The following is a 26,122-nucleotide window of genomic DNA, read 5'->3' on the forward strand; positions in this document are numbered from 1 at the left end:
CCTTTCCCTATGAGGTAAAAGTTAAAAAATAATAAAATATATTTTTTAATACAGTTATTTAGTCGGTGCTGTAAAGATTATAGAATAACCTATCTATTTATTTGAAATGTGTATTATGGAAAATTTTATGGGAAAAGAATATCTTATGGTTCGAATTATCGACCACCAACAAGGCTTTATGCATATTAATCCTTTGACTATTGCACCTTGATTAGGTTAGATGAAGAAGTCGCAACAGCTGATTGTCAAATCACACTCACGTCAAACTAATAGTTAAATGCTGTTCACATATCGCTTTCTTCACCAAATCTCGAATTAATTGAAAAATATGATTGAATCAGGCAGACTTTTGATTCTGTACGGCAGCCAGACTTTTACAGCACAAGAAGTAGCCGAGAGAATATGGCGGAAGAGCAAAGCACTGGGTTTTCGGGGGCCTGTGCAGGCAATGGATGAGTATCCTATTTCTCAGCTTATTCACGAAGAATATGCAATATTCGTGTGTTCCACTACAGGGCAGGGCGATGAGCCGGATAATATGAAGAAGTTCTGGAAATTTCTCCTTAGGAAAGGCCTTCCAAGTAATTCTTTAGTCAAGTTGAAGTTCGGTGTGGTTGGTTTGGGCGATTCGTCGTATGCGAAATTTAATTTCGCGGCGAAGAAGCTACATAAAAGACTTTTACAGTTAGGAGCTACGCCTTTTGTAGATATAGGTGAGTTTCTCTCATTGTTTGAAAAACAATGTATTCAACCTTAGAAATTCATCATTTCCATATGAATTGGTTAAGGAAAATAAGCGATTTAGCATTGACAAAAGTGTAAATACATTTAAAAAAGACATCATCATTTTCCAAGATAACAATCTCTTTTATTAAAGCTATAAAAATCTATATCAGTCAATACTATGAGGCCTTAATTTTTTTAGGTCTTTGCGACTATCAACATGACTTAGGTCACGATGCTGTGCTGATACCCTGGACTAAGGAATACTTCTACAAACTCAAAACATTCTTTCCCACCATACAGCCGGAGAATATTAAATCTACCTTTATACCTCGATGGAAAGTGTCCTTGCTGAAAAATGAGACTCATATAGAAAATAATACCCATACAATAAGTGAAGACATATATTTTAGTAGAGGACAGACTGACGATTTCATTGACGCTAAACTTCTAGAAGTAGAAAAGAATGACAGGATCACACATGAGGAACACTTTCAGGTAAGTGATTAAGAAATACTATTCAAATAACAACCCACATTCTTACTCTAGTCTTCAATCGCATTAAAAGCCTTGCTTCCGAAACATTGTCCGGTTATTTACAGTTCACTTTATATTAAATCTCTTATTTCGGAGTGCCTCAAAGAAAAAGGCCAAAGGCCTCCTCTAAACCTTTCCAATGATGGCGATCACGCGCCGCTCTTGTCCAGAAAGGGCCCGCAGTCATCTTGATCTCATCATCCCATCTCCTTTTCGGTCTACCCCTTTTTCTGGCACCGTCTCTTGGATACCACTGGGTAATTGTCTGGCTCCACTTCTCCACTTTGGATCTTAGCATATGTCCAGTCCATCTCCATTTCTGCTGGTTTATTCTAGTTAGAACATCAGTCAGTTTAGTTTTTATCCTGATTTCGTCGCTTTGTATCTTGTCTTTGAGTTTTTTATCTTATTATTATTGCAGGATGTAAGACTAATGGTCCTAAGTTCATCAGACAACAGTCCTTTAGACTATAGTCCGGGCGATGTGTTCAACGTACGACCTCGGAACTGTAAGGAAGATGTAGATGATTTATTTGAAATATTCAATACTCATGGAATTGACATAAAACCGCATTATAAGTTATTAGTGGGGGAGTGTTATGATGGTAAGTGTTTTTATTTTTAATTCCTATTATCATTTGAACAGCATTTAGTAACATTTCAGAACGAAAATTGTTTTAATTTTTGAACTCAGAACAATAACTAAAGCATAGAAGGAAGGCTAAAATAAGAATTCAGAAACTATAAACCGGCTCTCTTCTAGCTTACGACACAAACTATGAGTGAGAAAAGGACAAATGATTCGCTCTTTGCTTCATTTTTTCCGAGGTTGTCACAACATGAAATGTCATTTGGACCTATTGGACTCATTTTAACTCGGCCAAATACATAGTAACATACATAAGAAGATTTTACTTATATTTACCGAACTATTTGACACGGTCGCGTCAACTGTGTTTACGAGTGTCTTGTGTTCAGATTGTTTTAAGTGATAATTTAACAATATTTTTTCCAAATAAATGGAAAGAAACTTTTATTTATATCAAATAATTGAGTGTCTCGACTGTGTGACATTATGTCTTGTGTGGTATGGGGCTGCAGCTCACATTCAGGAAGAAAAGAAAATAGCCAACAACTTCTGTCGTTTCATCGGTAAGTTTTTTGTAATTTTCTAGTGAAATGTGAACTGCTGAACAATTTTAGGAAAGTAATATGTTTTGCTGAATAGATTTGTAGCATAAAATATTTGAGATATCCATTATATTATACGTTTCATCGATGAATACGGAATTGATTTGAGGTTATGTTGATTGTCCATAGTGATGTACTAAAATTATCGATACTTTTAATTTTTAGATTTCCTGTAGACGATAACAAAGAGAAAGAATGGATAATTCGCATTAATAGACGAAATTGGATTCCAAATAAGTACAGCCGTATTTGCTCGAAACATTTTACTGCGGATTCATTTATGTGTGTTCCTAATTCAAAGTGGAGGCGTCTTCGAGACGATGCTATTCCTACATTGAACATTATAGATCAGACAGATGAAATGGTGTTTAAATTTAAATTTCAGCCTAGCCTGCATCATCTCACTGCTGGATAGATAGATAAGATATTTGTATCATGTTATCACAACACGTTTATACTATCTATCATTCAACTACATATTATTATGTACTTAATAAACTTAGTATATACTAAGTCTGTAGTTGTTTTATGTCTAAACAATTATGAGTTGTACACGTTTTATATAAGTAAATTATTATTATCTTTGATTTCAGATATTAAATCCAAAAGTGTCGACTGGATTTACATGAAAAGGTATATCAAATAATTTTCTTTTTTTATATTTTTAACATGATATACATATATAGAGTGTATAATTCAACCAGCTGCACAATGCACTTAAATCAGATATATTTTACTTTTATTTTTATTGATTATTTTGTACATATACTATTTTAACATTATTATTAAACTTTATTTCAGTCAGTTCAAGAAGACGAGATGAAAAATTTAAAAGAAAAGCTGAACAAGTCCCGCCTCAAGATCAAACGACTTAATGAAAAAAAAAAAAACAATGTGACAGGGTGTCACAAAGACAGTTTCTAAGCAAATTGACACTGTTTAGAAATTAATAAATTTGTATTTATTGTAAATATAATGTACATAATTAATAACGTGTGAAATAAATACTTGCTAATGAAAATGAACAGATTTACGATCTAATTTATATTTCATTTTACCTCCTGTTCTTATTTACTCCTACTCCAACACTCCAGGTTGATACGAACTGCGCCCAATAAAGAATGTAATGAATGTTATAGATTTGTGTAAGCGACTTAGATAAATCTTGACTAAACCTTCCTTTACAAATACAAATATACTTTATTGCACACAACATACAATACTTACAAGTTTTACACGAAAGATACAGTACACCACCTACCTACCTTTTACTTTCCCTTTCTGTTCTCTTATGAATACTTGTATGCCGTATTTTTTTAAGTATAATGCTATATCTAGTAGGTACGAGTATGGTAATCCTAGTATTGAAACAGCTTGTAGCCCTAGTAAAGACCGCCATTTTATGTTTACAGAGTGGCACGTTTTTTCTGTAGGTATTTCCAGTCCATACTCTTTTCTATGTCTATGGCGTGACCCCATCGGGCCTCTTACCGTCTGTGCGGCTTAGACCCGGCGGCGGCGGTTCCAATTTGCACGGCACGTCGATCGACACCAGTGCACGGCGGATGACATCATAAATAAATTCGAATATTACAAAATACTTACCGATGAAACGATAACAGTTGGCTATTTTCTTTCCTTCCTGAATGTAGCTGCAGCTCCAAACTAATATAAACCAGACAATATAATCCAAAAATGGTTAGATACTTACCTATCAGAGACAGAGTCTCCTTTCATCAAGAAGAAGATAATTGCATCCTACAAAAAGAAATCTTGTAAAAAAAATTTATCGACATTAATTGTAAGTAAATTTAATTTTATCGACATATTACTAAAGTGAAACCCAACACTAGGCAATGAAAAACTTGTGACAACCTACGAAATTACGAAACAATTTTTGTATATGCGTCTTTGTCTAACATTACGCCGGTTCCGTAAGATAAAGTAGAGCAGAATTATAGAGTTCTGTTGCTATTTTAGCCTTCCTTCTATGCTTTAGTTATTGTTCTGAGTTTTTGAACGAAGTCTGCGTTTTGTTATGCATTTCCGTGCTATTTATTTTTATACGTTTTGAAGAATCTGTTCGAACAACGCATATTTCTATATTTCCTTCTTTTCCCAAAGAAAAGAAGAAGAAGAGTCATCCAAAGTCCGACAGTCAGTATTAAGTGATTATTTGCGTATATCTCACGGATTTTGATTATAATTATATTTTTTTCGATATCATAGTTTTGCTTCCTGCTCAACTTGCAAAAATAAAACGAAACTGCGAAACGTCAAAACAACACGTGTAGAACTGTCAATATTACGCGTTTCTCGCTGTATTTTTATGGATTAAACTTGAAATTTATCTAAAATCTTTATAAATTCACTGTTAAATAACATGCTGCGACGACAGGCGCGATTGCGCCGCGAATATTTATACAGAAAGTCCGTCGAAGACAAACAAAAAAGTATTCAAGCTAAGAAAGATCAGTTAAAGAAGAGTTTAGAAGAAAACATTCCTATTCATGGGGATTTGAGGAAAGAAGCTATCGCTTTACAGAAGAGAATTGAGTTTGAAGATAAAGGTAAGTATTTAATTATTTTATGAGTCTCACTATTAAACGCTTTGTTTTATAACCTAAAAATATTACTTGATAATCAGTGTTACTTATTAATTTAATACAAAAATATGTTTAAATTTTAAAATTATTATCAGCTTTTATCACTTTTGAATTGAGGCTGAATTAATATTATATGCATAGAATACAAAATTAATTTAGCACTTTAATTTTTATTTTATGTTCTTGCCCTTGGTTTATACAGTGCTGGGAGTGAATTTTACTATTTATTATTTTTTCCTTTTTGGTTATAGTTCTTTTTTTTTTTCAATTATTATTTATTTAGTACTCGCACATCTTCAGGTCCAGAAAGAGCAGCAGTAATCGGCGGTGTGAGTGGAGGAGCAAACACCCTCAGTTCACAGGATGACGAGTACAGGTTTGCAGGAGTCGAGGATCCGAAGATCATGATTACCACATCCAGAGAGCCCAGCGCTCGGCTTAAAATGTTTGTTAAGGAACTTAGGTGGGTACTTCAATTAACTTATCTCCCAAAAAAAATTATTATTTATTTAATTTGATCCTACTGATTCTTGTAAGTAAAGCAATAATAGCCCTCCTTTTTGCTTTGCCGCAGTCGGGTAAAAACTAAACCAAACTGAGAAATCCAGAAGTTTTTCAGGATCGAAACAAATGGAATTCTATAGTCTCTGCTTACACCGGTGGGATATAGGCGTAAGTTTATATGTGTATGTATGTAAATTTAAACCGGAATTGTTTATTCTGCACACAGGTTAATTTTCCCAAATAGTCAACGTATGAACCGTGGTGGCTACGAGATGTCACAATTGATACACGCATGTAGAGCCAACGAAGTGACGGATTTTATTGTTGTACATGAACATAGAGGAGTGCCTGATAGCTTGGTGAGTTTTCCAAAAAAAAATTTTTTTTATATTTATTTCTTTGGTTCTTCGTTAGTATGTGAGGGCCCAGCCACACTTGCCAGCGTCCGTACAGCGTCGATGCGCCGCCAGCGTTACGTTAACTCGCGTTCGGTGCGTCGACGCCCATAATGCGCAAAATTGATTTCAAAAGTAAGAATTGAATTAAAAAAAATCGAAGCAGATGCGACTTCTCGACAGAAAATCCTTTATATGGGCCAAGCTAACAACATAAACCTATATGTCTCACTGCTGAGCGTAGGGTCAAAAGAGTAGCTACTAGGGATTTGCCCCGGGAAATCCTGGTTCCGAAAACTTTACCATATCCAGTAGGCTCTGCACGGTTACCGCGCCGCGCGCGGCGCGAATTATATCGAAGCCTTCGACCAATGGCCGTTTGATGTCCATCTACGTAGGTAGCATTCGTATCGTTTATTGGTCGAAGCGGTCAATATAAATCGCGCGGTTGTCATGCAGACCCAGCAGGACAAAGTTGTTAAGGAGCAGAATCAGTTTTTTTATTTTCAAATATTTTTTTTGTGTTTTACCTTTCTTTTAGGTTATCGTTTGTTTGTTCATTGTTTTTGGTTGTTTTTTTTTAGAAAGCAAATATATTTTTTCTTTGCAGAATCATATTTCCAAAATGGTGCAGTGCACAATAAGAAAGGATGTAAAGTGAAGGCTAAATAAATATTGTTCTCCAGGTAATCTGCCACCTCCCATACGGACCCACCGCGTCATTCACCCTCTCCGGCGTGGTGATGCGACACGACATACCAGACATTGGCCCTATGAGCGAGCAGTATCCTCACCTCATCTTCCACAACTTCAAGACTGATTTGGGTATGTATTTTTTTTGAAGACAATGAGCTCTGGGTGGTTAAAATAGCCACATTGAAGCAATTCATCTAAGAAAGCAATATTGCTATTAGACATTTGTTTGCATTGCACACTTACTTTTATATGCGATTTTTTTTTTCATCAGTGAAAAGCTGCCTGCCTGAGTTAATAATAATAATAAGCCATAGTCCCCCATAGCTCCAGTATCCCGGTCCACTAACCCCCAACCCAATAGCCCTGTTCCCTTTCTTCCCATAATCTGCAATAGTCTTACACGAACCAGGGATTGTCTTTGGATGCACTCCCATAGTGCAGGGATAATCGCCGGTTGGTGTCACACAACATTTAAATTGAATTGTCTTAAGGGGCCTCTACGTGTTGGCTTCGGCCCCACGCACGCCTTCCAAAAGTCCGGGACTCCATAATTCCGAGATATGGAAACATAAAATATGATAATAATAAAAATAATTTTTTTAACAAAAAAAACACCGACTTCACCCGCAAATCTAAAAAGCAATAACTAAATTTACTTCTCATAAAGTAATAAGTACGTATTTTCAATTAGTTAATTAATTTTATAATTCTGAACTCGATGCTAAGTAAATGCTACAACAACCCTACTACAATATCAAATTACCACCTTGGGAATATCTCCTTTCGAACAAAAAAAGAATTATCAAAATCGGTTCACACACGACGAAGTTATCTCCGAACAAACATAAAAAAAAATAGAATACCGCCTTTTTTGAAGTCGGTAAAAATTGAGGAGAGTTAGGCAGTTTTTATTCTCATTAATTCTTATTGTTAATGCACCACAGCCTACATGATTTTCGAATAAGTCACAAATTGCCAATTAATCAACAAAATGAAATAATGGGGACCCTTTGGTATTGGTTATTAAATTTTCTTATTTTGTTTCTTATTTACGTTGTGGTCAAAAATGTTGCGTTTCAATCACCCAGAAGAATATGTTATTAAGTGTGACCAGTGTAGCAAATAAAGCAGTAAAAGGTATAAAGGATGGCAGTCGGTTGTATGAACAACAATGAGCGTCTATCCAACCTACGTTCACCATAAACAATATAGACGGCGTTGTAAATCTTTAACGAGATAATTACCTATTTTCTCATTACTTGGGTACATAATTATTCCAAAATACAATGTAATGTGTTTATCACGTGCTCAGCGGTGATGAAAAACATCGTGAGGAAACCCTCATTCCCGAGAAATGCATTTTCGGAGGTATGTGACCTAACCTGTATCCTACCCGGCTGGTTTCCCTTCGCGGGTTGGAAGGTCAGACAGGCAGTCGCTTTTGTAGGCAGTGCTCTACATGCAATGTGTTGCAAGATGATGAATAAATATTCTTTCTCTCTCTCACACACACACACACTCTATCTCCCCTCTCATTCTCTCTCTCATGATCTCTTCCCCCCATTCTCCCTCTGTCACATTCTTTCTCTCCCTTATTCTCTCTCTCATTTGCTTTCTTCCCTTAATTATATCTCCCCATCTGTCACTCACACTTTCATTTTCTCTTTGCCCCTCATTCTCTCTCTCTCTCTCTCTCTTTCTCTCTCTCTTTCTCTCTCTCTATCTCTCTCTTTCTCTTATGCAAACTTTACAAAAACTAACAAATTCCCTTCTCTATTTATTCCAGGTCTACGCACAATGAGTATATTAAAGTACTTGTTCCCTGTCCCGAAGGAGGATTCCAAGCGGGTGATCACATTCGCCAACAATGACGACTATGTTTGCTTCAGACAACACACGTACAGAAAGGTAAATAGAATGTTCGCGCGGTCTCAAATGGAGCGATTCAAATTTCCTGGGGCCGTAAACCACATCCTGTATATTGACCGGGAGAACAAAAGGTCTCACAAGTATTCAATAGGTCCCGGCAAACTTCTTGAGCAACGACCTTGACGGCGCACAACCGAATTTTAGATCTCTTTGGTGGTGCGGTACGGGGCGCGGGGGCGGGTGAGTCCCGCATCGACCGTCTAGTGGTAGATCAGTCGATGCTTCCCCCGCGCACTGTGTTCGTCCCTTTGACTCCCGAATACACTTGCGTGCAGTGAAACTTTCACGTTTTTGTTATTGTTCATTTGTTAATTTGTGTTTTGTTTTATTGTGTTGTTAGATGGTTTTTTTATTATAAATATTTTTTACGTTTTTATAATAGTTAAAAACGACTATGCCACGAAAAACTAACGTAGTTTTAAAAAAACAAGCTCGGTAAATGGTGTACGATGAAACTATAATAATATAAGTTTAGTTGTATTTACATAATCAAATAATATAATAATTGTTTTTATTTAATGAAGTTGAGAAAATAATCAAAAATTTTTTTTTGCACGGAAGTGCACGTCCGCGAACTTTCCCCCACTACGACACTCGATGCTCAAGAAGTTTTCCGGGATTTATACCTTGTATTAAAAAGTTTTTTTTTTTATTTTTGACTACAATTCCAGGCAGGCAAAGAAATAGAGCTATCAGAAATCGGACCCCGGTTCCAAATGAAACTGTACGAGATCAAACTGGGCACTCTAGACGCGCTCGACGCCGCCGACACGGAGTGGGCGCTCCGCCCCTACATGAACACGGCGGCCAAGAGGCGCTTCCTGAGCAACGAGGACGGCTGGGTTGAAGAACAAGATTGATCAATAAAGACGATTGATTTTTATTGAAGAGTTTTATTTTCTTGTTTGCAATGAGGAACTTTTCAGACGACGTTCCTCAGATAAAGTACAGATGGCGCTGTACAGATTTACCTCCTAATTGAATGGATAACAGAGTCTTTGTTTTTACATACATACATACATAAACTCACGCCCGTAATCCCTAATGGGGTGGGCAGAGCCACAAGTAATCAAAGACAATTTGCAGCCACTGTTGATACGATGTCGTAAGCTGGATATGATGAACCTTATGGTGATAAGGGATCAGCCTATCGCCCATAACATTAGTCCGTCATGTTAGAGGACACAATCCCTCTAACAATCCCTCTCTTTGATTTTGGGTATAAACTATGACTCTTGTTATTACCCAGGCACAATTACATTCTTCCACCCATTATTATTCTGATCAATATAGGTAGCAACATAATTCTATACATAACGTGATCCAAATATCAAGCAACAATTATTTTTATATATGCGTCTGACATAACATTGTATTTTGGAATAATTGTGTACTCGAGTAATGAGAAAATAGGTGATTCTCACGTTAAAGCTGTACAACGCCATCTATATTGTTTTTAGTGAACGTAGCCTGGAAAGGCCCCAAATAACAAAATCTGCGACAATAGCGCCGTGGACGCGTGACTTTCCTGGTGCGGACTATATTTTAAAACATGGTATAAGGTCTTATACCATGTTTTAAACCTAGTAATGACCCCGATACCTGCAAACACCTACTAATTTTAAGTTATACCCGTCATTTTCTTATCAGCCGAAAAAGAAAGGGGCGGAAGAATGATTGATTGATGAGTGAATGAATGAATAACCCGGGCTAATGAACTAGCATCCCGCTGGTATGCAAATCGTTTGACGTGTGCTGGCAACTTAATTCTGTCGGGTTATTGGCCGACGTTAAATTTTGAGAGGGTTGTTTAAATTTCTGCTTAAAATTGACGTGTTCCATAAATGTTATGCGTGTCGATTACCCATCCCTTTCCTTTTCGGCGGATAAGAAAATGACAGGTATATAACTTAAAATTAAATGGTGCTTACAGGAATCAGCACCACAGTTTTGTAGTAAGATAGATATTTTTTTCTTTCAGACATGCCTGTCCCATCTTTTCTACAGCAACCACTAACCATTTACGAAATAGCCGAACAGTATTGGGATTTGAAGGCGTACCCGACGCAATATGTTTTCTCTCTTCTTTCATTAGTGTCGGAGGATACGTTAGAAAGAGAGAAATGTATAGAATTGAGTTCGCCTGAGGGGCAAGAGGAGTGGTTGAACTACAGTCGGAGGCCGAAGCGGACTATTTTGGAAGTAAGTTAAATTCTAGCGGTGTTAATAGAAAACGAAGACTATGATAAACCAGGTTTATAACATAGTTCAAATTCAAATTAAGAAATATCTTTATTCAGTAAGTAACATAGCTACACTTTTGAATCGTAATTTTTTACATAACGAACGTCTCATCCGCCTAAAACTACTGCAGCTTCTTACAACCTGTATAACTGGGGAAAAGAAGCTAAAGTTTTATACAGGATGTTACTGACATCGGAACGAATAGTAAGGGTGATGATTTAGACAAAATTCTGAGTTGATATCTTGTGGAATTATCCGTCGCAAAATTAATGTTTTTTTTTTGTATTTTTTAAGTTATTTTCTATTCCACTTGATATCAACTCAGAATCATGGTCTGAATCTTCCGTCAAAGTTTTCGTTACGATGTCACTAACACCCTGTATATAGTGTCGCAGATTATGTATCAGCCGTACGATAGATTCAGTTAAATCCGTCGACTTCTTTCGTCGCGCAGATTAAATATTACAAATACACTTTACATACGCACAATACACATACACTTAACATACATTTACTTTTTTTTATTTTATTGCACTTAGTTACAAAAGAGACTTAACTAGGTACATGACAACAGGCAGCCTTATCGCTTAAAGCGATTTCTTCTAGGAGGAAATGTGTAAAAAAAAAAGATTGGATTATCCAGAATAAGTTGGTAATTGTACTTACCTTATTCCACAGGTACTTCACGACTTCCACAAGTCAACTTCGAAACTATCAATCGAAATATTATTCGAATTATTCTCCACCATCAAACCGCGGTCGTTCTCAATCGCCAGCAGTCGTCTGCCGTCGCCACAGAAGCTAGAACTCCTGCTGGCCGTGGTCACATACCATACCATACTGAAGAAGGAGAGAGCAGGGCTCTGTTCTAACTGGTTGAAGAGTTTGAATGAGGGGGACAGGATATACGGGTGGACTAAGAAAGGGACGTTCACTTTTCCTAGCGATACGGTGAGTTTAATGTTATTATATTTAAAGAAAGAAACATTTATTTTGCGAGGGCCGCATAGTAACCCGATATTAACAAAATAATATTAATAAATATTAAATTATTATTATTTAAATAATAAATTATATTTCTATTATTTTTTTATTTATTTATTTATATATTAAGTACTACTACATCATCTATATAAAACATTAACAACTAAGACAATGACTAAAATTAAGACTTATAAATATATCTTCTTCTTCTACCGTGTCAGAGTCACTATTGAGCCGCCGAAGGCCCCTGACATGACTCATATAATGACTACGTACTTACAGCAGTAAGTAGTAACCGGGACCAACTACTTAACGTGCCTTCCGAAGCACGGATCGTCTTACATTCGGACAATCAGGTGATCAGACTGTAATGTCCTAACCAAACTAGGGGCCACAAAGTAATTTTTTTGTGATATGTCCCCACCGGGAATCGAACCCAGGACCTCCGCTCCAACCCAACCACTGGACCACGGAGGCCGTATATACAGGGTGTTAGTGACCCCGATCCGAATACTAAGGGGGCTGATTCAGCCCACGATATTGGAGGAGTTGGCACTGAAGGAGTGCCACAACGCTGGTTTTCAGCTGTGCCCCAAAAAATACTCATATCAGCCGTTTTGCTATATTAAATGTTCCTACTTCCCCTTCCTTTTTACAGTCAATCCCTTTGATTACCATCTGCCCAGGCACCGGCCTTGCTCCAATAAGAAGCTTGCAACAAGAACGAATCTATCAAGCCACGGCTTCAAAAGACACGATGTACCTTTTCTTCGGCTGTCGATACAAAAATAAAGACTTTCATTGTCGAGAGGAATTGGAAAAAATGGTGGAAGAAGGGAAGTTAACTCTATTCTGCGCGTTCTCGAGAGATCAAGAGAATAAAGTGTAAGGTTAAATTCCATTATTACCGTGTATTCAGTTACGTATACGGTCACGAGTACTAATATACATATTATACACTTTGAAACCATGTCACATTAACTTTTTTGCAAATGAAACCGTAAGTCTCATTAAATGTCAAATATGATAGTGCGATATGGTTTTAAAGTGGGTACATGATATTGCTCATGACTGTAAGTGTGAGCGGGACAAATTCCGCGCGCTTTCTCCCTTACTCCTTAGCGGTTTACGGCCATTTAAGACTAAAGTAAGACCCAGATGGGGTGAGGTCGGCGCTCGATGCGAATTGGTGCGGGGGAGAGTTACCGTTCTATACGTAGTAGTATCCTTTATCTGTTTTTAAATTATTTTTTTTTATTCTTTATTGCACTTAACAACTAGTTACATCACAAACATGAAATGGACGTTTACAAGGGAGGACTTATCTCTAAGAGAGATATCTTCCAGCCAACAGAGGTAGTATAAGAATAGCTGCGGGAGAATAAAAAGCGGTGTAATATATGAAATACATTATAATAATTATATCTACATAAAATAATAATAACTATATAAAAAACAGACTATGGGAACACAAATATATGCCTAAGCGTCGATAAATATATACACATATGAACATATATAATATACTATAGTTATATATATACCTATTAAAAAGAGAGTTAAAGAGCACTTTTTATCTATAGAGTATTCTTAGTCTTATTAACACACACTATACATACTAACACAAAAACAACCAACTATATACTTAGACTAAGAATACTCTATAGATAAAAAGTTCTCTATGACTCTCTTTTTAAAAATTAGGTAAGAGGAACTCTCTTGTACCATCCTCTTCTTCTTGCTTACTCTATGGTCTAGCAGGAAAGTAAAATACATTGTATCAGTTGTAACGGTGAAGATATAATAGTCCGAAATTTGCGAGGATAAGATGATGTCAAAGAGCAGCGTGAGTATGGCGCGAGATCAGCTGATGGACTGGTGGCCCACGTGACCGAACTAGTTTTTATAGAATTAACATATCTACCCCCCGCGCCCGCGTCTCTGGTGCCTGCGCGCTGTATAGACAGGCTACCCTCTGACACATGTGTTTATTTAAAAATAATGAAGGTGTTACAAAGCCATCAAATTATTCACGCCCATGCTCTCCATCAGAGTGGGCAGAAAAGTTTTTTAAATTTTACAATTAGCATTTAGCACACAAGCATTTTAAGTTATTAGTTACAGTTTATCACGAATACATTTATTACAGGGTAGGCAGAGTAAGAAAAACAATAAATTATTTAAATTAATTCGCGTCGCTAACATACATCATGTATTTATTACAGTTACGTGCAACACAAAATCACCGAACAGAAAAGCCTACTATGGGAGCTCATAAACAACAAGAAAGCGTGCATCTACATATCAGGAAACGCTAAAAATATGCCAGACAATGTGAAAGACGCGTTCGTAGAAGATGTATTCAGTAAAACTGGTGGTATGTGCTTAGAAGATGCTAAGGACTTGATGAAAAAGTTTGAAGAACAAAAAAGATTGCAAATCGAAGCTTGGTGATATCCTAATTAAAGTTTAAAAATGTGAAAAGCAGAAATCATTTATTTTCTCAGGATATGGTATAAGTCAGTGTTACAGAATCTATATTCTGCTAATTATTATTAGCATGCAAATATTAAAAAATCACGAATACTATAAAAACGATTAGTAATTAGCCATTCGCGTAATTTACAAGTCATTAGTGCTAATTCCTGCAGACGCCATCTAATTTTATTTTAAGTTATACCTGTCATTTTCTTACCCGCTGAAATAGAAAGGGACGGGTAATCGACAGGCATAAAATTTATGGAACGCACGTCAATTTTAAGCAGAAATCTATAACAACCGTCTAATAATTTTATAGCGGCCAATAACCCGACAGAATTAAGTAAACAGCACGTCAAATGGATTGCATACCAGCGAGATGCCTATTTTATTCGCCCGGGTTATTCATTAATTTTAAAATTAACTTGTTAACAATCATCCGTCCCTTTCCTTTTCGGCGGATATGAAAATGACGGGTATGACTTAAAATAAAATTAGGACGTGTCTGCAGGAATCGGGGCTATTATTTTAGTGGGTACGTTTTTAATTTTTTCAGGTATCTTATTGTATACTTTATGTACATGTTATGCGGGCCTTCCAAACAAAGTGTAGTTCTTGGACGGTAGTCCCTTGAACCGCTAGGTTCTCTTAGTAGTCTGTGGTCCCTTGCTAGTTCGTGTGGTAGCCGTCTTTTTCTAGGATTCATATCAGCTGTCGTCTTAAACAAATATCCATGCTTCTTAATAAATTTAAATACATACAAGGGACTGTTAAGTTCTTAAATTTACGACACGAAATATAAGGTACTTTGTTACAGGCTCTAATATACTGTTTTTGAGCTATAAGTGTTGTCTTGTTTATTTATTTATTGTTTTGTTTGCCACTGCCCCGTAGTATACCCATAGTAAGCCTCTCAGGTAAGCCTATAGTGTAACTTTTTAACACAGCCTTCTTAAGACGTAAACAAATTTACTTAGCTATGCTAACTTTTTCTATTTGGTTGACTATTAATAGGTAGAATAGAATTCAAATATCACGTTATCAGTGTGACGTAGTAAATGTTTAACGAATATTGTAATTTTAAATGCAGCTGTACATAATATAAAAACAGATTATTATTTTGTTACCTTAATCTTTTCTATTTTTAAAAATAATAAATGTAAGGCGGAAAAGGTTGAAGAGTGCTGGGTTTTATATGGTTTTATTATTATTATAGTTAGGTATAGTGGTGTTATTATATCGGAATATTCAATAAACAAAGTGTACTTACTTATCTATTTTCGCTTCGTGCCAACAAGCCGCTTCATAAGGTAACTCAAAAGTTTATGCGATTCGTTTGGGGTTCTTAGGTTTCATCATTCATCGTCATCACCTATCATTATTTCATTAACCATTACCAAGAAAATAAGAAAAAAATACATAAGACATGGCTGTATGGGCATAGTTCCCTTTGCCTTGCCTTCGGGGAAAAATATAAAAAAAAATGAATGACAGTTATTTTTTTAATTTGCAATGTCAATAAATACTATAAGTTTCTGTGGTGTTTGAGTCGAATAATTTAATAATTGGCGTTAGGAGAAGAGAAGGATTGCACACGAGTTCTGAGTTTGTCTCAAAATTTTTGTGTTAATTGTGTATTATTCTCCCCTTTGTATTGTTTAATCGTATTTGTTCTGTCCATTGGTGTTGGGTAAGTGTTTTGTGCTTATTTAATGCCAGGTATCGTCGACGATGTCGTCGATTCCACCTAAACCACCGGACCCATGTGCTCGCGTGCAGGATAGTGACTGTTCTGGCCAGGAAGTAGAGATGGCTGATATGCCGCCCCCAAGCCGTAAACGCCGAGACGATTTAGATACTAATATTGATATCCCCAAAAAAACTAAAAATTCCCCATCTGACTCACTGCAAAACATTTGGGTTCATGAAAACTTCGCCGACTCGAAAAAATACACTGATAATGACGACGGTCCCTTCATTGTCCATGTATCTCGCCAGGAAACTCACCCCAAAGCAGGTACCACCATTAGCCCAATCCAATTTGGCAAGTTATTAACTCATGCAAAAGTTACTGATGTTGCACGAAATGGAGTTAAGTTGGCGGGTCGCAACCGCATTTCCATTGAGTTCTTGTCCCCAGAGGCGGCAAATAACTTCCTAACAAACCCCTTGTTAGAGTCAAGTAGATTCTCTGCCATTATACCTACTTATAATATCACAAGGATGGGAATCATCCGTGGTGTTCCAACAGACTGGAGTTTATCTGAGTTTGTGGACAACGTTGAACTCCCAGATGGCTGTGGCCACATTTGTAAAGTCCGTAGACTAAACCGGAAAGTCTCAAAAGATGGTGTTAATGAATGGATCCCTACAGGCACTGTTGTTGTTACATTTACGGGTCAAACACTCCCCCAAAAAATTTTCTGTTTTTATACTTCACTTCCAGTGGAAGTGTACGAGCTACCCACCATTCAATGCCACAATTGTTGTCGATTTGGACACATTGCCAATGCCTGTCGCTCCAATAAACCTAGGTGCTTCCGATGCGCCCAACCTCACGCTGGGAACAACTGTTCCGTTCCAGAGGCAAATGCTACTTGTTTACTTTGTTTAGGTAGACACTTTGCCACAAGTAAATCTTGCCCAGAGCTTGGCCGTCAAAAAGTAATTAAAATTACTATGGCTCAAGAGAACATCTCCTTTCCAGAGGCCTCAGCTAAGGTGCCACCGGTTCGCCGTGCGTATGCTGACGTGGCAAAAACTTTGTTTGCCCCAGTAGCTCCTCCACAATCCCCTCCATCTCCCCATAGATTTATATCATACTCACAGCCTCACAGCCAATCAAGTTATCGGAAAACAGTTTTTACTCCGGTAGTGCGCCCAAGAGCTCCCTCGAGTCCGGGATATGACCGTGTAGCCCATCAGGCCTTAATTTCAGATAGAGATCCACCAGCCCCTAATAATGGGGTTTGTTTAAATAACTCTCCTACTCCGAGAGGAGATAATCTGTTGGACCTTTTAGTGTCAATGCTCGTCAATATATTGAATAGATATAGTGATTTTTCACCACCGTCCCACGTTGCCAATTTGTTAGGAGACTTGTCAAACGTTATTAACAAAATTCAAAATTATTCAGTGGAACGCTCAGAGTCTACGTCCTAAGAAACATGAAGCCTTACTCATGATTAATTCTCACGATCCAGGAGTCTTTGCTATCTCGGAGACTTGGTTTATACCGGGATCCTATTTTAGGCTACCGGGCTTCTCCTGTCTCCGGGATGACAGAGCTGATGGATATGCTGGTGTTGCATTGTTTATTAAGTCTACATTTACGTACTCCCGTATTCCTCTTCCAACTATAACAGGTATCAATGCCATTGCTGCCAAAATCCAAAATGTAACCATTATTTGCATCTATATCCCTAATCCCAGCGTAATTTCAATTTCGGACATTGAGTCAATTTTCTCCCACGTCTCTGGACCTGTTATTATTGTAGGGGATTTTAACATGTCACATTTAATATGGGGTGGTCCTGATTATGACTCCATCGGCTGTGATCTGGTCGACTTGATGGACTCCAGGAATCTTTGCCTCCTTAACGATGGCTCTCCAACGAGATATACTGCTCCGGACCGCAGAGTCAGCGCTGTTGACCTATCTATGTGCTCACCGGATATTAGATCTATGATCTCTTGGCAAATCCTACAAGAGAAATTTGGAAGCGATCACTACGTTATCGTTATTTCGTTTGACCAACCATCCCCTTCCCTCAGGTCTTTCGAACCCTTATTAAAATATCGTCTGTCTCGCGCAAATTGGGATAATTATTCTATTGAGGCTGATGCCAATTCTCATTTTGTCCCTCTCATCAACAATTCCAACGTTGAGGAAGGCTATAACCTTTTTGTTGAAGGCATTTGTAAAGCTGCAAATAATAACATCCCAATTAAAAAGTCTAAGATTGGTAGTAAAGTGTCTCCCCCTTGGTGGGATGCTCATTGTTCTGATATGTACAAACGCCGTAAAGAGGCAGAAATTAACTACTGCCTTACGATGACCATAGAGAACTATCTGCTTTTAAAAAAAATTTCAGCAACTGCCAAACGTTATTTCAAAAAAAAGAAACGGTCCTCATGGGTCCGATTCTGCCAGTCTCTTTCCCCCCGGACTCCTCCCTCCTTGTTATGGAGATCCATAAAACGTTTTAGGGGTTCTTTTTCTGGTCGTAGTTGCGACTCGAATGATTATTCAAAATGGATACATGAATTCACAAACAACCTGGCTCCTTTCTCGGCTGCTAACCGTGACTGCTTATCTTCGCCATACCCTTCTGCTTTTCCTCATCACTCACTCAATGATCCATTTTCTATGGTAGAGCTCCTATCATCCCTTCAATCCCTTAGGGACTCATCGCCTGGTATAGATGGTATCCCATATTCCTTTCTTAAAAAATCTGGCCAATTTACAAAATCTTTATTCCTTTCAATAGTTAACAAATTTTTTGAAACAGCTTTTGTTCCAGAGTCTTGGAAAAACCAGATAATTATCCCAATTTTAAAACCAGGGAAAAACCCTTCGAAATGCTCTTCCTACAGACCTATTGCTCTTTCGTCAACCCTTTGCAAGACCATGGAACATATGTTAAAAAGAAGGTTGGAGTGGTTTGTTGAAAGTAAGAATATTTTAGCTAAAACTCAGTATGGGTTCCGTAAAGGTTTGAGCACCACTGATAGTATAGCTATTCTAACCACAGACATTAGAATTGCCCTCTCCAACAACCAGTTCTTAGTGGGAGTATTCCTCGATATCTCCGCTGCCTATGACAATGTCCTGCTTCCGGTTCTCAGGCAGAAACTGCTCAATCTGAGTATCCCTGTGAGGTTAGCATATTTCGTATGTAACTTGTTGATGGAGAGATCAATACAGGTTCGCGTCCAAGGTTCCCTTCTGGAACCAAGGCGTGTATGGAGAGGTTTACCGCAGGGTTCTGTTCTTAGTCCCCTGCTTTACAGCCTTTATACTTACGACCTAGAACTATGTGTTAATTCTTTTTGCAGTGTCCTCCAGTATGCTGACGATCTAGTCTTATATGTTTCGTCTGACTCGTTAGAAGAGGCAACTACCAAACTTAACCAAGCTCTCTTATACCTCGAAGATTGGCTGTCAGATCATGGCCTGTCCCTGTCCGTAGGGAAGAGTTCCGCGGTTGTATTTACTAGAAAAAGATCTTTCCCGGACGTTGACATATCCTTTGCGGGCGAACAAATTCCTGTCCGCCAAGGTGTAAAATTTTTGGGGATATATTTGGACAAAACTATGTCAGGCAAAGACCATCTAAATTATATCGTAGACAAATGCGAAAAAAACATTAATATATTACGCTCCCTATCAGGTGTATGGTGGGGTTCTCACCCCTACTCTCAAAAACTAGTCTATAATGCTATTGTCCGTTCAATTTTTGATTATGGGTCTCTTGTTTTGGAGCCTTGCAATAAAACCGCGTTAAGAACTTTAGATAAAGTCCAATATCAGTGCCTGAGGATTATTCTGGGTGCAATGAAAAGTTCTCCCACAAATGCCCTTCAAGTAGAAGCCTTAGATCCCCCTCTAGACACTCGTAGATCTTATCTCGCTGACAGATATTTTTCTAAAATTATTCAGTATAACAATCACCCTTTATTACCAAAGCTAGAACTTCTCTCATCTATTATCCCACGCAACCATTATTGGTCCAATAAAGAACATCCATGTCTTATTAAGAGTCTCCAAAAATTTAAGGCCCTTGAGTATAAATGCTTTCAAACAAATATAAACCCTCTTTTCTTGACTTCATTTGATTCTCTCCTTTTTAAACCGAATATCATGCTCAGTTTTGGAATATTAAAGGACTCACCTGGTGCAAATGCTATCTTTGATGACAAAATTAATAGTGCATATAATGATTGGTTGCATCTTTATACAGACGCTTCAAAGGCAGATGATGGACGGGTTGGTGCCGCTGTCTGGGCACCAAAGTACTCAACCCTTTTAAGTTTCAAATGTCCTCCAATATGTACCGTGTTCACAGGCGAAGCTGTTGCTCTATTAGAAGCTGTTAAATTTATACGTGCCCATAACTTCCAAAAAACTATTATCTTTTCAGATTCTTTGAGCTGCCTTTATGCAATCGACTCAAACCAATTTACCTCCATTTCTAAATCACCTTTAATCTTACAAGTTAGAGAAATCTTATATGATTGCCACATTAATAACATTGAAGTAGTCATTGCCTGGATACCAAGCCATACGGGAATCAGAGGTAATGAAGTAGTTGATTCATTTGCTAGGGAAGCAATAACGTCCGGATGTGCCGATCATTATCAGTTTTACGCGCTTGATCTCGCGTGTATGGCGAAAGTAGACTTAAATAAAGCTTGGCAAAAAAGTTGGGATCGTTCCAAGCAAGTAAAGGGGCGGTACTATGGAGATATCCAACCTGAAATTCCCTCAAAACCATGGTTTTTCCGTTATCGCTCGGCGGACAAACAAACCACATCGGTTATATGCCGGCTCCGTATCGGCCACGCGTGCACCCCACTAAATTTATTTAAACTGAAGATACGAAATTCTCCCATGTGTGACTGCGGAACTGAAGAAGGCTCCACAGATCACATTTTCTTCAACTGCCCCTTACAACCTATCTCTTTGTATGATATCCTGCCATCGAAAATTCCCAGGCCCATCAATATGAAATCCCTGCTTTTATACATTAACACGCCTTTCATTAGACTATTTTGTAAATATATTCATAGATGTGATATTAAATTATAATTATCTGTTATACTGACCAATTATTAAATTACTGTTATTAAGTGTGCATTTGTGACGTTTTGTTTTGTCTGTCTGTGTGCTTAATACCGTGTTTTCCTATTTCAGGTAATACAATACTTATCCCTGGAATTGACTTTGGATAAATTTATCAGACATTCTCTATGGACAAGTGTCTTTTCTATACTTGACTCTGGCAGTAATGGTTGTCTTCTATACGACGACCGGTTGCCATTAACCATAAAGTTGAAGTTGAAGTTGAAGTAATTTAATAATTTCACAAAATATTAATAATAAAATGAAAGATCCTAAGCAAACACAAACACCTATAGAAGATTTACAAGAGTTGCGTAGTTATTTCGCGTCACATAATGTCGTCCGCGAATATATAGCTCATAGTTCTAAGGTGCATTCCGTTGGATGGTCTTGTGATGGAAAAAGGCTCGCTTCGGGGTCTTTTGATAAGAGCGTCGCGATATTCAACTTAGAAAGAAGCCGCTTGGTAAGTACCAGACACTCTTAGTAAGAATTTAGTGAAAATTGCACGGCCGGTAAAAGTGAGGTTATGTTTTTATTTTCCGTTTTATTTATTGTTTATTGACAGCACATTACTCAGTATATCTTAAATTGTTTCTACTTTAATTATGAAGAATTTTATCATAGCTGCTTGAGTTAATTTCAGGTGCAAGACTTTGTATTTCGCGGCCATACTGGCTCAGTAGACCAGCTGTGTTGGCACGCGTCACATCCTGACCTGCTCAGTACTGCCAGCGGAGACAAGTCTGTCAGGATATGGGATACAAGGTTGGTTTTTCAATAACACAATGCAATACAAACATCCTTTTTTGCCGGGCTTGAAAGTGGTTAAAGTATAAGGTGACACTACATTACGGTATCAATTTCGTGTTAATTCATAACCTCCTTTCCAAACTGTTTTTCTCACAAATCTATATTTATTTTATGCGACCTGCTGTTTCTCAGTTTTCTTGTCTTCTTCTTAAGAAAAAGAAGAGTTGTGATTATACATTAGGCAACAAGTAAACTAGTATAATATGCATCAACAGCCTATATACATCCCACTGCTGGGTACAGACTCCCCCTCAATCATATGGAGGGAGTAGAGAGCACACACCACCATGCTGCTCACTGCGGGTTAGTGGTACCCGACTGAAACTAGTATAGCCCAACTATAAATCTAGGATTGTATAGATTATTAACCAATACATTTTCCACTCTCCTTCACCAGATCACACAAGTGTGCAGCAACGATACCGACCAAAGGAGAGAACATAAACATAGCATGGTCACCGAACGGAAGCACCATAGCTGTGGGAAACAAGGAGGATCTTGTCTCCTTCATAGACACTAAGACTTTTAAAGTGGTTCGTATTTGATTGTTAAATAGGTCTCATTAAAAATCTAAATATTTTTATGTTGTGATGAATCCAAAATATGGCCAAGTAAATCAAATCAAATATTCTTTTTCTGACATAACCATGGAGAGTGCCTCAATAAAAAAAAAATAATGAAACAAAAAAACTGCCAGCAAAAATAAATTTACAAATAAAAACAAAAGGTAGCTGTAGTATTGGTATTCGCATACCGCGCGCGACGCGATAAGTGTACCAACTCTATTGGCAAAGTGATATACGAACTATTTATTTAAAAGCTACTTGCATACAACACCATTTTGATCTATTGGCTTTATCACGTAGCGCACGATATGGAGCTTTTACAGTTACTAAAATACTGGTGTACCCTGAACACTCCAAACAAGTTTCATTCATACCATGAGTCGCCGTCCCACGTAGGTGCATGCCTCCCCTCCCAGAGTAGTTTATTTGAAAGCCTTACTAGGACTCCTGTCCACCTGTAAATAGTACTGCTAGTTACTGCTGCCCTGTCAGGTTCCAAACAGTCCCTGTTTGCCTTGCCCCTTCCGTCCTCTGTGTTGCCTTTTTACATAGTTTCTTTTTCTACCATATTTGTCTTATATTTTGTGTAAAAAACATGATTATTAAATACATCATTATTCATCAGGTGACAGAGGAGCAGTTCAACTTCGAAGTGAATGAGATCTCATGGAACCTATCATCTGATCTCTTCTATTTGACAAATGGACTTGGATGTGTACACATTATGACGTGAGTATTATTAACAGCTAGAAACCGACAGACGGCAGTAGAAACTGTTGTACGATTCAGAGGTGGAAGACAGGAGTCCCAGTACGGCTTTGTAATAGACTACTCTGGGCGCCATCCCACTCGCGTCAGGCAGAGTATTGCGGGGCGGAAGGTGGAACTTCTGAAGGTAGCGGGAAAACGCTTAACGCGGGCAGCAGAGGATCAGTTAAAAATTCAAATTCAAAAATATCTTTATTCAGTTGGTAACATAGTTACACTTTGAATCGTCAATTTTTACATAACAAACGTCTCATTCGCCTAAAACTACTGCAGCTTCTCACAACCTGTATAGCCGGGGAAAAGAAGCTGCAAGAAAAACCTCTGCACAGGGCCCTTCGAGTGGACGATTTCCAGCTGATGATGATGATCCTCGACTCAGTCTTATTTTCTTCTTTTTACCCGACTGCAGCGCAGCAAAACATGAAAGCGCGTTATTTTAATAAATAAGACACCAAAAAGAATAGTTTACAAACTAAAACCGGACTACGGAAAACTCACGCCCTAAACACAGTGAAATAAGAAAATGTTTCTCTGAAATTGGCTTGTGTATTAGGTTCAAGATAAATTATGCAATTCTGATTACTAAATAAAAACAGATCTACAACTAACGAAAAACATTTTCTTTCTTCTATCTAACTTAAAACGCAATAAGTCCGACATTTTATGACTTTCTTTTCATTTTTGTCGGTGACGTCATAGTGTAATTAAAACACATAATAATGGGTTCTTACCGCGTTTAAATGGGGATATGGGGATCGGGAGTCTCATATCCCCATTTAAACGCGGTAAGAACCCGTTATTATGTGTTTTAATTATGATAATAACCGCGTAAACTTAAAACAATGACGTCATAGTGTGCTTTATCATAAGAATCCCATAGTAATTTCGTGTTTTGACATTTAGTAAAAAGTAACTGATTTGACTAGTTGGAAATTAGCCTATTCTTTGAAAATGTTCAGGAGATCGAATGTTAATCTGTCCTAAGAAAAAAAACTTATATTACCTTCACAATATAATAGTAAAAAGTTACATTTTGACTTAATTAACTTATGTTTGTAGAGGCTGGAGCCTAAACTAGGTTTAGGTTAGGTTGGTAGAGTTTGCTTACCACGGCATACTTTTTAGAGCGTGATTTTCCAGTAGTCGGGTTTTAGTTTTTAAATTATTATATGTTTAAATCTTAATAAAGAAATTTGTAAAACAAACAGTTTTTAAACTTATACTTGTTATGTGATTTGTAAGTCGACCTTATCATTTGTGCCTAATCTACTTCAATTGTGTATTTCCTCCCCAGCTACCCCTCGCTAGAACTCCAGACAGTCCTGAAAGCACACCCGGGCACCTGCATATGTATAGAACACGACCCTACAGGCCGGTACTTTGCCACCGGGTCTGCGGACGCCCTGGTCTCGTTGTGGGACGTCAACGAGCTCGCTTGTCTGAGGGTGTTCTCTAGGTAAGACTGCTTGTTGAAATACTGGGTTAACATTCATCATCATCATCCTCTCTTTTACACACACACACCCTTTCACACCGAACATACCCTCTCTCACACATACACGCCCTCTCAGGCTCTCACACACACACGCACACCCCCTTTCACTTCTCAGGCTCTCTCTCTCTCACACACACAGACACAAACACACAACTTCACACACATGTAAAATATGGAATGAGCTTTCCTACTGCGCTGTAATATGTATTCAATGAAATGGGGTTATTCAAAAAATACCCCGAGTGACCCTAATACGGTCTGTACAGTCGTGTATTTTTTTATTTCACTTAAACGACATGTCACTAGTAAATATAAATAAAGTTCACGACTATCCCAATTGGGTAGACACAGGTACATCCATCGCAAATGATCATGTCATGAAATGATCGCGCAAATTGATCAATTCTAAGATCTGGCCAAGACATATGTATATTCAAATAATTGTTTGCAGATTAGAGTGGCCAGTAAGAACACTCTCGTTCAGTTTCGACGGTCGCCTGCTGGCTTCGGCGAGTGAAGACCACATTATCGATATTGGGGACACCGAGACAGGTATGTACGATCGCGAGTACTAATATGTATACACTTTGAAACTTTGTGACATTAACTTTTATGACAAATTAAACCGTAAGTCTCATTAAATGTTAAATATGATAGTGCGACAGGGTTCTAAAGTGGGTACATGATATTGCTTGCCTCCCCTCAATCAACCGGAGGGGAAATGGAGTATACTCCACCATGCTGCTCCAATGCGGGTTGGTGGAGGTGTTTTTACGGCTAATAGCCGGGACCAACGGCTTAACGTGCCCTCCGAAGCACGGAATCATCTTACTTTTTGGACAATCAAGTGATTCAAGCTGGAAAAGTCCTTACCAAACAAAGGACATTCTCACAAAGTGATTTCGACAATGTCCCCATCGGAAATCGAACCCAGACCTCCAGATCGTGAGCCTAACGCTCTAACCACTAGACCACGGAGGCTGTTAATTAAAAGAATATTGAATACTTCTTTCTAATATATTTTTCCAGGAGAGAAAGTAGCGGAGATCCCGGTGTCAGCCGCGACTTTCACGGTGGCGTGGCACCCCCACCGCTACCTGGCCGCCTTCGCGTGCGAGGACAAGGAGCCCCCCGAGCGCAAGCGAGACGCCGGCAACCTCAAGCTGTGGGGGCTGCCCGCCAGCGACAGATAAACTAGGACTTTATTAACATAAATATAAGCTGGATACTTTCTTCACCGACTTTTCTTTCTTTTAAGTCACCGACATAGCTCGGAGAATTGCAAAGCTGAAGTGGCAGTGGGCAGGACACATAGCGAGGAGAACCGATGGCCGCTGGGGCGGAAGGGT

The 26,122-nt window shown here is 38.1% G+C and overlaps 5 protein-coding genes across 8 annotated transcripts in view; 4 read left to right on the forward strand and 1 right to left on the reverse strand.

The window, feature by feature from the left end:
• LOC126377253 (uncharacterized) overlaps nt 1-26,122 on the reverse strand; it is a 215,036-nt gene that overhangs the window by 134,575 nt on the left and 54,339 nt on the right. The window lies entirely within an intron of this gene.
• Nucleotides 1-26,122, forward strand: part of LOC126377052 (zinc finger protein on ecdysone puffs) — a 78,744-nt gene that overhangs the window by 52,452 nt on the left and 170 nt on the right. The gene's annotated exons all lie outside the window — the stretch shown is intronic.
• LOC126377051 (NADPH-dependent diflavin oxidoreductase 1) lies at nt 256-15,132 on the forward strand. Its single transcript, XM_050024677.1, has 7 exons — nt 256-713; nt 926-1,221; nt 1,682-1,865; nt 10,563-10,783; nt 11,504-11,776; nt 12,468-12,694; nt 14,035-15,132. The coding sequence occupies exons 1-7, from the start codon at nt 329-331 to the stop codon at nt 14,261-14,263; spliced, it is 1,815 nt and encodes a 604-aa protein (XP_049880634.1). The 5' UTR covers nt 256-328; the 3' UTR covers nt 14,264-15,132.
• LOC126377163 (U3 small nucleolar ribonucleoprotein protein IMP4) lies at nt 4,669-9,464 on the forward strand. Its single transcript, XM_050024854.1, has 6 exons — nt 4,669-5,021; nt 5,358-5,520; nt 5,788-5,920; nt 6,643-6,781; nt 8,439-8,560; nt 9,253-9,464. Exons 1-6 carry the CDS (start codon nt 4,835-4,837, stop codon nt 9,439-9,441), a joined length of 933 nt encoding a protein of 310 aa, XP_049880811.1. The 5' UTR covers nt 4,669-4,834; the 3' UTR covers nt 9,442-9,464.
• LOC126377004 (THO complex subunit 3) lies at nt 15,850-26,006 on the forward strand. 4 transcript variants are annotated; one of them, XM_050024582.1, is made up of 8 exons: nt 15,850-15,977; nt 21,204-21,597; nt 21,778-21,899; nt 22,342-22,477; nt 23,136-23,239; nt 24,573-24,734; nt 25,225-25,325; nt 25,803-26,006. In XM_050024582.1, exons 2-8 carry the CDS (start codon nt 21,394-21,396, stop codon nt 25,964-25,966), a joined length of 993 nt encoding a protein of 330 aa, XP_049880539.1. In that variant the 5' UTR covers nt 15,850-15,977; nt 21,204-21,393; the 3' UTR covers nt 25,967-26,006. The 4 variants fall into 3 exon arrangements, 3 of the variants coding, with proteins under 3 accessions (XP_049880539.1, XP_049880538.1, XP_049880540.1); XM_050024583.1 differs by lacking the exon at nt 15,850-15,977 and having other exon boundaries at nt 20,606-21,597; XR_007567778.1 differs by lacking the exons at nt 15,850-15,977; nt 21,778-21,899; nt 22,342-22,477; ... (2 more) ...; nt 25,225-25,325; nt 25,803-26,006 and adding an exon at nt 15,987-20,586 and having other exon boundaries at nt 21,204-21,387.

The sequence above is a fragment of the Pectinophora gossypiella genome, chromosome 22, assembly GCF_024362695.1.
Source record: "Pectinophora gossypiella chromosome 22, ilPecGoss1.1, whole genome shotgun sequence".
In the NCBI taxonomy this organism is placed as follows: Eukaryota; Metazoa; Arthropoda; class Insecta; order Lepidoptera; family Gelechiidae; genus Pectinophora; species Pectinophora gossypiella.